We start from the raw sequence: 12,512 nt of genomic DNA on the forward strand, positions 1-12,512 counted from the left end.
GCCAGGCGCGTGTATCTGATGAAACCGTCAAACTATATCACACTAGTAATTATACTTTATGTCTATAAACATATAAAAATATAAAGTGAAAATGTTGTTTAAAAAGGCATTTCACATGATACATACGAGTATTTTATATTATAGCTATTATATATTATATATATATAGCTGAGAGACTACATGGATTTTTTTATCACACAGCAGGTGCAGGATTATTTAATTATTTCACAGTGCTCTGGAATACTTGATTCTGATTGGCCAATCGCAACATTCCAAGGTATGATATTCCCAGCTAACAACAGATCCAAACCAATAACACATGGTAACCCAGATGCTGCAAATCATTTCGAAAGACCCAGTGTAAAACTTTTAATAACATAAATGATATTCTATTTACAAACGATTAAACCAAATAGCCTGTTCAAGTTACCTTGAAACTGAAAGTAAACTTATTTTTCTCTCTGCATTCATTAAAAATGAGCTAATAAAATATTTCAAATCAATATTTTAATTTATTAATTTCCTTAAAACTAAAATCAACAGATTGAGTATTATGTTTTTGTAGCTACAAAAAGGTTATGGGTTTGATTCCCAGGGAAGATACTTATCAAAATGGAAGTAATGAATGCGCAAGTCACTGAAATGGGAAAATCACAAGTGGTAAGTGTTTCTCACCTGCAGAACTTGAACAGAATCTTCTCGAACACCAAAACAGGCCCTGTGCTGCCCAGTATCGTCAATGGCTGCCCGGCAAACAGCGAATAGGCCACACCGGTCATAGAAGCCCCAAACAGAGACTCAATGGCACTCTAGAATAAACACAGACAAACCGCTATAAAAACACCTTCAAATATTATTTGGATGTAGAAGTACATACTGTAAAATTCTACATTAAGAGAGTGAGGAAGGAAGCAGTGAGCTACTTGATTCTAAGCAGGCGATCTAAATCGCGCTCAGATTCACCTGCCAAGAGCTTTAGTGCTCCAATGCTCTTTTAAAACAAAGCCAGCAACTCACTATGTTGTTTTTGGTAGCTTCCCCCAGAAGGCCTCCAAAGGTGATGACAGGAGACATGCAGGCACAATAGAGGAACAGAATAGAGGCCAAGCACTGCAGGCTGAAAGCATCTCGCACGTCGCTCCAATAAAACGGAGCTTTCCGTTTTAAGTCTAGTATCAGACCCCCAAATATCCTGGGTGGGACAGAGAAAGTGTGTTATTTTGTGAATATACCACTTATTTATGATATCTAGTTAAAAAAAACATTTATACAGGCTATGCATTTCTCATTTGGTCCTAATGGTTATGTGTGTCAATGTGTATTTGCAGAGCACTCTGAGGGTCTCAAAACAGCTCTTAATGGAGGGCTCTCTTTCACAACAGTGCCTGCCTGGCCGGCCCTTTAAGCTTCACATCAAAGGATGGATTCCGCTGTTAAATACACCTTCTAAATTCAATGCCTCCAAGATGAAAGGTTTACAAAATTTGCACCATAAAACATTTTTACCCCCTTCATCTAATGCTTGTTTAATAAGGACCCCATTCTGTCGGTTTTCTTTATCAAAAGAGACTTAAACAAATGTAAAGTTCCCCCAATACTTCTTCCTAATGGTGTGTTCAGCAGGGTTCGGCTTTGACACACACTGATCCAAAGCCCAGACACCAATAACACATAATATAAAAGTAAGCTACGCCAGCACAACATTATGTATTTCATTTAACTAATCCCATCAGCCATGTTAAAGGGATAGTTGACTCAAAAGTGAAGTTTTTTTCGTCATTTACTCACACTCATTTTATTCCAAACCTGTTTGACTTCCTCTCTTCTGCAGAACACAAAAGAAGAGATTTTGAAGAATGCTGGTGACAAAATAACATCTGCCCCCATTGACTTCCATTATATGGACACAAAACCACAGACACATTTCTCAGAATATCTCCTTTATGTTCCACAGAAGGAATAATCCTATACCAAATGTAGAGTAGGTGACAAATTTTTATATTCGGGTGAACTCAATAAATGCTTGATGTTGGACAAGCTCTCACCGTCCTGTCCTCTGAAGTTCAGGTCCAGTGTTGTGGTCTTCCTCTTTGATGGACTCCGAGAGCGGAGCAGACCCATTCGGCGTAGAAGGGATCTTTCTTTTCTCCTGTAAACACAAACATCAAAGTACAAGCAGAGATCAGTCCACATTCGTTTTAAGCTGTTACCACACACATGTCAGGAGCCAATACAAAAGTCATGATTCTTTATAACACCTTTGATATACCAGCAACTTAAAGGGACAGTTTACCCCCTCAAAACATTGACTGATCCAAATCTGATGAACACAGAGAAAGATATTTGGAAGAATGCTTGTAACCAAACAGTTCTTGGCCACCATTGACTACCATAGTAGGAAAAATTACAATGGTCGTCAAAAATGCCCCGGAACGGTTTGCTTTCCTACATTCTTCAAAATATCTTCTTTTGTGTTCAACAGAACAAAGAAATTGACAAATAAGTTTTTCCCTTACAAGGTCACTACGCCATATTCTCACTACAGTGACAATCGCCTCGTGGCACCTAACTTGATCCTGAGGTTAAGTGCTTTTCTTGAAGGGATCGTGATCATTAATCTTGCTCCTAGCATAAGTCAAACCAGCAACTTTCTGGTTATCTGCGCTTTAAAATTCTCAGCCCAAACCTTTTTACCATTTCTCTTGCGACAGCTACAAAAGTGTGGCACCTCACCTGAGATGGAACGCTCTTTGGTGGCTCGATTCGTATCGTGGGGTCCCACTCTCCTGGGGGCAGCACGGTCACCTGGTCCAAGAACTCGTCTATGCCGGACAGCAAGTCATTCCTATCTTTGGCTTTGTATGCAACATCATGAAATATCTGTGAAGATGCATCGTGTCACTCAGACAATGGATCATCAGTGTGAGATACAATTCAACTTATGTTTATCACATTTCACATCTTACATTTTAACAAATTAAACTGATTCGATAAAAACTTGGTTAAAAGCATATGTGGTCTTTAATGACATCCATGGAGAACGAACATGATCTCTTCAGAACCCATTCTGAGCTTGTCGGCTCACCTCATCAGTCATTAAAGTAGCTATCGACCTGCCAATCTCGTGGTACTGGGGCCCTTTCCCGAAAGGTCCCAGCAGCAAAAAGAGGAACCTGTTATGAGTGAGAAGAGGAAATAAATGTTAACAAAGATGTAATGGGCATAACAAACAATCAAACACAGATTGAGATGAATGGGAATTAGGGTGTTGGGGCTACCTTGTAGCAACCGGCACTTCCGTCAGTCCAGTGAGGAGAACAGCAGGTGAGAGGCGAATAAAGGCGATGATGGGACACTCCAGAAAATCAACTTCCCCCACCAAAACATTTGAAGCCTCCGCGCCCGCAGGAATTTTCTTCATAAAATTCATGTCCACCTTAACGGGTCAGAGATCACAGATAAGCACAGAGAGTCAGGGGCAGTTGAGAGCAGTGCTGACCTTTGTTTATTTATTATTTATTATACACATGGTTATACACAGTGGTTTACTACAGATACCCAGTTGCTAAAGTAGTTGAACCACATTCCACAACTAGTCATTAGATAACTGACAGAACTGTGTTTAATGTTGTTTTACTTTTGGTGTTTGTGTAATAATAAAGAAAGATTTTAAAACAAAAGACCAAATAACCTACTGCAAAACTCTTGTTGGGTTTTCTGTAATGCTCAATGGCACTTCACATGGGTAGATACGCCACAGAACAGAACAGCATACAGTATGTATATTCATAAGCATGCAATACTGTGATAAAATGGAAAAATATTGCATAACTACTAAACAAACCAATCCATGAAACAGCAGCGACATTTCACAAACCACAGGACAGTGAAACACAAAGACCAGTTCAGTCTGGAGAAATGTTTATTTTCCTGACGAGTAACGTTTTTCTAACCGGCTTCTGTACTCATGGGAACATGTCACTTAACTCCTAATAAAATAAGACGTCACATGAAGTTCAGTATCATGTGCAGAATCAAAATAAACTATCAATGAATCTCAGGTACTTTTAAATGCACATTAACATGAATATTATCTGTTTTCTTTATGGTCAGAAATGTTTGCACTCGTCTAAAACCATACGAGTGCAGAGCCTATAAAAACAGCGTCAATCTAGAGTTTCAGTTTACTTTGAAAGAAAGCTGATGATGTGACCGTGAGAATTTCATACTAATACAATTAGTAGCAATCTGAAGCCTACAGAAATGTGTCACTTCCATGACAAATTTCCCCCAGAATTTTCTTTTCTTTGTTTTACAGATCAATACCGCAATAAAACTGGAAGTCTGTGTTAATACTGTGTCTTAATACTAAAAACAATATTGTTTACTGGACAAGATGCATGTTTATATCAGGCATTGTGGATTATTATCAGATTTTTGACCATCTAGAAATTATTGCCTGGACGACTAAGCCAGGTAACAGAAAAAAGCCAGTTCCAATAATTAATAACAACCTTGTTTACTAACAGATTTGCTTTTATGTACTGCAACAGTAAAACATAGCTGTTCACTTTTAAAATCTTTTCCAAGAACAGCCGGGAAAAAATAGGAGACCATTTAAAAAAAAAATACAATTTACAGGTATATGTTTAGGTAAAATTGTTAGTTTTGTTTCATTCTGTGAACTACTAACAATATTTATCCCAAATTTAGATTTTTCTGTTTCTATTTGCATTTATTTTGCAGAAATAACACTCAAAATACTTAAACTAACAGAAATGATGCTCTATATTTTTAGACCTCAAATACTGCAAAGAAAACTAGTTCATATTCACTTTTAAGCAATACAACAGTAATATTTGTACAAGTATTTTGGAATACAATGTATTTGTATTAGTATTTTGGAAAAGTTGCAAAAACTATTTGTTTATGTGATATCCTTCATTTTATCATCTTATCATGCTGTCAGTCTTTCACATTGCTGTTGGATGACTGTGTCACTTCTGAGGTTTGATTTTGTTGAAATTCAACATACACTGGACTGGAATGGACACAATACATCTAGAAATGGTGAATAAATAAAAGTAGGGCATGATCTATTCATTTTTCCCTGGCTGTATTTTCAACAGATTTGACAAATTAAAAGCATTATCGTATCACATATAATATTTAGGAGGTTATCATACATGACATTTTAATTCAATATTATGCAAGTCTTACTTGACAATAAGCATTTTTTTCTTTTTAAATACTTTTTAATTCTTTTTTATTGAAAATGGTTTAAATACTTAAAAAACTAACACAACTTTATATACGAGTCATTGGCTAAACTGCTATTCAGCCTATATTGGTCATAATGGGCATCCTTCAAAACAACTTGTGATAACGTCCCACGAGGACACTAGTAAAAGGACAGCCTGTCTGAAGGCTTCAGCCAAAGAATGGACGTTCATGGAAAACATTTGTCCTTCTCACTCCGGCTTCACGAGACACAACGAGACACACAGCACTATAACCAATAGATAATTACCAACGTAGACATCACATCGACAAACACAACTTCATGAAGACAAGGGAAGTGACAACTATATAAAGACTTACAGCAGGCCTCCTGCTGGCCCCTCTGACAGAGCCAAAACTACAGCGAAACGGGGAACGCTTGTCCTGATACCAACCAGACAGACGTGGAGAATGTCACAACAGTGTTTGCGGTATATCTGCCATCTTGAATTACAACATACAGCCGTGTTACATTTCCATAACAACCTCAGACCAACCATCAAACACTTTCATTAGCTTATTTGGCTTATCAGGAAACCTCTGAAAACAGGGTAATACATTAATGGACAAATGCCTTTGATTTTAAAACGCCCTTGCAGACAGGTCCTCCAATTACGAAGTGTTTCTATCGCCTGCATTAGTTCATGGGTTGAACCTCTTTTATCAGTAGTTTTAATGAAGTTGAAGCTTCAACTTCATAAAATCCAATGTTTACAATCAAACAACCGTCGCCAACTGGGCCCAGTAGGGTTTGTCGTAGAGGAAGCCCACCTTGCTGAAGTCAACAGTGCTGTTTTCTCTGCTGCCGCTCGCACCATTCATACGGTGCTCACTGGGTTTGCTGTTTTCCAGGTTCCCCGGGGCCGACTGGGGGGACGCGAGGTGGCCTGGTGGGATGAGAAAACAGGACATAGGTGGATGTGGAGAGTTAGATGACTGCTAAACTGTGACTCAATACTTTAATATGCAGGAAAGGTTAGGTACACGCTCATTGTGTGGTCTGATCTGGACATGCAGCGGGTCACATGCTCGTCGATGCGATGCCGTACTGGCCAACATTTAAACATTTATTAAGTGGTCCTAGCAACTTTCCAAACGATTCATTAGAGAGCATCATTTTTTTTTATAAATCCTATTTTCTGAAACATCAAACTGTTTCTAGCTCATATATGACGTTTGGCTTTAAAGAGATGCAGCAAGCAAAACCTATCCATCCAATAACCATAAAGAGACCCTGTAAACATGTGCGAGGCTGGACTTGACAGTTCCTGGAAACAAGCTTGGCTGCTATCGGAGCCTGCCGCTTGACGTCACGCAAGCTTATAAATAAAGAGAGCAAAAGACCCTCCTTCTATGGTCGTCCATGTAAACACAAAGAGAAAAGTATGTCATTGTAACTCTCTGATGTCACTTCCTCCTGGCCAGGGCCCAGTCACACACTTAGAAGTGTGTTTGGGCCAAGAACGTCTCCAGCTGCAGATGGAGGCCCCAGGAGAAACTGATACAGACACGCGGAGTCTTTGAGTCGTACAGCAAGCAAACACCAGCCAACCGGGTTGAAGCATGCCCGCTGCACACTCTGCCAGCAATGTAAAGCACAAGCAACTCTATGACATCACCCAACTCTCATTTCAACAGGCTCCATTTACACTTCTGGAACAACGTATTCCAGGACCAGCTGACCTACACTGTCCCGAGCAGCTTTCTGCTATCACATGACGATTTATTAGCACCCATGAGGTCCTTTATACAGTAGTATGCTTCATTTGATCGGATTACTTTACAGATTTGTTTCCATTTTCTTCTACACGTGTGACCCAATAGCTTCAGTGGAAACCTTAAACCTTAGGCTTATAGCAGAACGTTGAAGGAATGAAAATGCAACAGATTTAAGACTATAACTAGTTCACTACAAATCAAACATTTGCCATCATTTATTCATTCAAAACCTGTATATGACTTTTCTTATGTGCAATACAAAAGAAGATATTTTGAGAAATGTCTCAGTGTTTTCGTTTCTGCACAATGGAAGTCAATGGGGGCCAATGTTGTTTGGTACCCAACATTCTTCAAAGTATCTTCATTTGTGTTCTGCAAATAGTAAAAAGTCATACAACTTTTGATTAATGAAGGTGAGTAAACGATAAACCGAATCTTTAGGAAAATGACCTTGTCAATTAGATTTACCTATTAAGCTACAGGGACCTTTTCACAAATGTCTAACCCCCAGAAACTGTTCAAACAATGTCTAAATACATGGTCGTCTTCAACATCAAATACAAATTTGTGCAGGTGTCTATGAGCCGGCAGGCGCGATGTGACTGGACTTTCTTTGTACATTTGTATAAGCGCATGGAAAGCAAGGACGACACCAACTAGAAACATTTTACAAGCTGTTCAACATCTGTGAATCATTGCTCATAGTGAAATTTAAAAAGTGGCCACATGGTGCAATGAAAACGTTTGAGAGAGATAGAAGCACAAAAGAGTGAAAGAGAAAGAGATATGGAGATAACGTGACAGAAAGAGTCGGGCAAATCGCGTCATAAGTAGCATTAATGTTACACAAGGAGATTATAAAACTAACAAATTTCCTTTTAGTAGGTTTTATAATAAGTTGGATTTTCTTTAGCATTTTAACAATCTTTTGTCACTTCGATATAATGCAAATCATTTTTGTATATAAAACCAATTTCTATAAGCGCTCCCTTAAACTGGTTGCAGATACAGGGAGTAAAAAGCTGAGCAAATGTGATCATGCAGGAGGCACACCGTCATGCTGATGGGCTTATGGGATATTTGCCTGACTGAGGTGGAGGCAGGAGCTGTGCCAGTCTGGCAGGCTCGGGCACCACCTGCTCCTCCTGACTGGCAGACAACCACGGTTCCTCCTCGTCGGGCGGGAACACCATGACCTTCGGAATGTCCGCTCTCTCTCCCCGCACCACGAGCAGCTCGGGCACCTGCAGGGAGGGTCCTGGAAAGCGGGGAGGAGATGGAGCTCTGCGGGGGGTGGGGGGCGTGTTGTGAGGGGTGACATTAGGGGAGGCGGAGGGGGTGGAGTTGGCACTGGGGAGGAGGTGGTTGAGGATGATGGAGGAGCGGGAACCGCGGGAGTCTCTGGAGGGACGGCGCGAGTTGAGGGGAGTGGAAATGGAGGAGCTGCGGAGGAGGAGAGACAGACGGGAGGCGGAGAGACCCTCACCTGATGGGACCGGTGCGGGATGATGAAGAGTATGAAGAGAGGAAAAGAAAGTAAACAGGCTGCGGATGGAATAAATTAACATCTATGAATTAAATGAGAAAAGATCAGTTGGACTGGGGAAGGTGGAAAAGCTGGAATGATGTGAGGAGGCAAAGAACGTACCGTGCAATAAGACGCAGGTTTACAAAGATCAGAGGTTAATCACACCGAAAAACTAAGTGAACTGAATGGTTTATTAATTTTGGTATTTTTTTATTTGCTGAACCTGGGTGCCTAACTGATCAGTGACATGCAACAACAACACTATCAATCAAACCTTTTCTTAAAGGCATTCTGGTGAGACGAAAAACACAGCACGCAATGACGGCCCGAAATCACAGTCAACGAAACTCCCCATGCACATGTCAAACACTGTTTTAGCCCTGAAGATATGCCTTGTCATGTTTACGCCCTGCTGGATACCTTTAAAAATGGCTGGACACAGAAGCAAGGAGCACCGTATTTTTCTTCATTCTTTCTTTGTGGTGGGAACGGAGGGTTATTATTGAGTTAAGAGGATCAAGAGTAAATATCAACACAAAAACTGGGTCAAGCAAAGCAAAAGCCCTCACCATTCCTCTCAAGCAAGTGCGGGTCTGAGTGTTTCTTGCCTATGTCGGCGAAGGAGCGCACGAGCGGGATGCGATTGCTCAGTTTCTTCTCGTTCTGGTGGTGGTGTCGCTTCAGCATGGCTTCCCGCACGTTCTCCCTCAAATCCTCGTCCAGCTGCCCTGAACCCACCATGTTGTCTAGAACCATATCTGAAAACGGCAGATTTTCGATTTATAAATGTTATTTGTGGCTAGATTTATAAGCAAGCTAATCTGAAGAAACATCCATGAGAAAGCTGGGGAGGTGACCTGCTATCTCCTCGATGGTGTTGGCTCTCATGTCCAGCATGACTGTGCCATTGAGAATGCAGCTTCTTAATTCAAATAAACTGTGCAGGGAAAGCGTGGCGACGTAGGGTTTGCTCCAGCGTTCACCTCCGTCCTCCACGTCCTCCTCGAACTTCAACCACCTGCACAAAATTGGAAGTTGAAACTTTTAGGCCCTGTTTCGCAGACAAGGTTTAGCTTAAGCCAGGACTATGCCTTAGTTGAATTAAGATAATTAACTCACTTTTATTTAAATGCTTTAGAAAGAAACATTACTTATGTGCACCTTTAGACAAAACAATGGCGCTGACATATTTTAAGATACGTTAGGGCAAGCTATTTTCAGTTGAGACAGCTCAAACATTCATTAAAGCCTGGGACTAGCTTTAAGCCTTGTCTGTGAAACCGGACCTTAATGTTTAAGTGAGGGGTGATTTCAATTCACAGAACTCTTTCCTTACCTAGCCGTTTCTTTCCACTCGTACACATGTCCTTCACGGAAGGACAGCTCGTCTAACTCTGTGAAGAGGTCGTGAGGGATGTGCTCTTCATCATCATCCTCAGTGCCCAGAATAAACTGGACCCTCTGTGAGGGGGTGTCTGTACCCATTAGAGAAAAGCAAACGCAGATGCACATTACCAAACAGGACACCACTTTTTATTATAAGTCACATTCAGGCCTGTCAGAATAGTTGACTTATCACGCGATATATAAATTTGACATCTGTAGTTTTTAGTGATGCAATAAATCGCAATTCTGTTTATATAAAAATGTTATATTGTTTACATAAAAATGAATGACATTAACATATTATCCGATCACACTTTTAGTGCTGCCCTATGTATGTGTGTCAAAAGCGTTGACATGCTCACAAACCCACAAAATCACAAAGTTATACTGGGTTTTCCTGATGAATAAAGCCAGTTAAATATGACAATATGACAAGGCACATGTAAGAATACACCTAAATATAATACACGTTTTTGGTCCTTTGAAAGGTACCTCACAAATGGAACACCACTTTTTTCGTTGCTCCATTAGGGGAAGTTCACATTTTGCACCTAAAACCGCGCTGAAAGCGAGAGCACTCTGAAAAGTTAAACCATTCCAGCTCGATGCGGCTTTTTGCGCATGCCTGTCGCGTGTCTCCATTTGAAATAACGCATGTGAATCGCCCTTTAGGCAAGTGAAGCTATTTTAAAAGGTCACATAATGATATACAATCGTGCTGGTCTCTTCAGAGTTCACATATCAAGGGCTATGCTTGCCCTTCATTTCACCACAACACCTTGTGACTTAAATCAACCAATCATAATTAGGGACCGAAAGTGTCAGTCTATTTATTTTAAAAAGCACTTTTGTCTTTAAAAGGGTGTACTTGCACTATTATATTATCATTACTTCATCAGTGGCATGAAATATTTATAAAATGGCAATAATATCCACTTTGGCAATTATTGTGATGCAATTTATCGCCAAACAAAAATTTACTATTGTGACAAGCCTAGTCACATTTGTATGCTGTATATTGTAGTCTTACCGTTTGATGGAGATTCTCTGCCGTCTTCTCTATCTGACCCTCTGTCCTTTCTTTTCCGATGGTGCCGATGACCACGGTGACGGTGTCTACGTCTGCCTTCTCTTCCTAGAGGTACATGAACGCCAACGTACACTGCCCTGTGACCTAAAAAGAGAGCGACTTCACGGTGATTCACCTGCCCAGAACTGCAAATGTCATGTTGAGGTTCATCACAGGCATGAAAACAGAGATCAAATACAAACAGTTTTCCAGACATTTAAGCCAAATGATTTCCTGACCCACATTTCAAGTTACATATGCCACAATATTTCTCTATTATGCTCTATCCAAAAACACAGACAACTTCATTCACAACTAAGAACAGAACCTTATTTATTTGTCGGGGAAAGAGACATAATGTCCAAAAATACCATGGTGATAGGGTCTTGGGCTTCTTACATAGTCTCTTTAGCAAACAAAATTACTGAGAACTAACAATTTTAAAACACTTACAACAAACGTGCACATTTTAATGAAAGTTTACAGGTACATTTCCTACCCACGCTTGAGCTTCTTTGTGAAAACACTTCTTGAAAACAGAGCTTTCACATGATCAGTGCGTCATCTCAGTGATGTCAAATAGGAAAGAAAACACCAAGCAATTTAAAGATAACTTCATTAAGTGGAACCTTGCACGTAGAAAAAGGAAGGGAGTGTTTGCAGCGTGAGCGCATGTGTGGTCTATGGAAACGCTTGCCGTGTCTACATCAGTTTCACACGCTTGCCTGCACAGAGAATGCATAGGAGGCTTAAGACGTGAGTACACACTTCGTTGGCCACAGCAGCACTAAAAAACATCTTACAAAACTTTTGGACACTTCTATCATGCCCTCAAATCTGCAGAGTGCTTCTTACATGCAGCACAACACCCATCAACACCACAAAGCACGCATTTTATTCCACAGCAAACAAACATGCACGGTTGACTTTAAGAAAAGCACCACACTGAGGGCAAAGGTCTCAAGGGTGCATGAATAAGACTCGAATACTAATAATAATAATAACAGGTTGGGATTGCATTTAAAACAAAGCAGCTTTTATGTTGATCTGCTTTGTGAAGCAAAAATCAGTTCAGAAACAAAGCAACACATTCAGTTGTGGGCTATAAGGAAAAGAGGAGGAGGGTCAGCCAATTGTAAACCTTCTTCAGATATATCTGTCACTCCCCTAAACAACAACCTTTGAAGGAAGAGCCTGCATGTGGAAAGCTATAATTAAAATAACAAATCAAACCATTGAAAATGATCAGCATTATAAAGATGCAACAAGGGAGCATTGTTTGGCACTAAAAAGAAACAAAATACTGATCTACGATTAACTCATGATACAAGTTTGGCAGAACGGAGTGCTCACGAAGCCTGAGATCCAACTTAACAGTCAGCATAATGAAATGGGAAAACATGCTATTACTATTATGACACGCTTGCAAAAAGTTCCCGCTACATGTGTGCCCAAAAACTGACGCAGAATGAAAAACAAATGAAAGAGACGAAAAACGTGCAGGATGGTGTTTTGCTTAAAGAATGCGTG

At 40.2% G+C, this 12,512-nt stretch overlaps 1 protein-coding gene across 3 annotated transcripts in view; it reads right to left on the bottom strand.

Annotated features, from left to right (window-relative positions):
- slc4a7 (solute carrier family 4 member 7) overlaps positions 1–12,512 on the bottom strand; it is a 36,282-nt gene that overhangs the window by 9,946 nt on the left and 13,824 nt on the right. For 2 of the 3 annotated variants that reach the window (XR_008908610.1, XM_056763522.1), the window contains exons 3-14: positions 10,944–11,087; positions 9,864–10,002; positions 9,385–9,545; positions 9,136–9,285; positions 8,084–8,485; positions 6,052–6,167; positions 3,279–3,436; positions 3,086–3,173; positions 2,734–2,880; positions 2,046–2,149; positions 1,018–1,192; positions 676–809 (exon numbers count right to left, since the gene is read on the bottom strand). Coding sequence is in view for 2 of the 3 variants with exons in the window: in XM_056763522.1 (XP_056619500.1) it covers positions 676–809; positions 1,018–1,192; positions 2,046–2,149; positions 2,734–2,880; positions 3,086–3,173; positions 3,279–3,436; positions 6,052–6,167; positions 8,084–8,485; positions 9,136–9,285; positions 9,385–9,545; positions 9,864–10,002; positions 10,944–11,087 (1,918 nt within the window). In the remaining variant the exon portion in view is untranslated. Of the gene's footprint in view, positions 1–675; positions 810–1,017; positions 1,193–2,045; positions 2,150–2,733; positions 2,881–3,085; positions 3,174–3,278; positions 3,437–6,051; positions 6,168–8,083; positions 8,486–9,096; positions 9,286–9,384; positions 9,546–9,863; positions 10,003–10,943; positions 11,088–12,512 lie in introns of all 3 variants that reach the window. The other variant, XM_056763523.1, reaches the window with a different exon arrangement.

The sequence above is a fragment of the Triplophysa dalaica genome, chromosome 12 (genome assembly GCF_015846415.1).
Source record: "Triplophysa dalaica isolate WHDGS20190420 chromosome 12, ASM1584641v1, whole genome shotgun sequence".
In the NCBI taxonomy this organism is placed as follows: domain Eukaryota; kingdom Metazoa; phylum Chordata; class Actinopteri; order Cypriniformes; family Nemacheilidae; genus Triplophysa; species Triplophysa dalaica.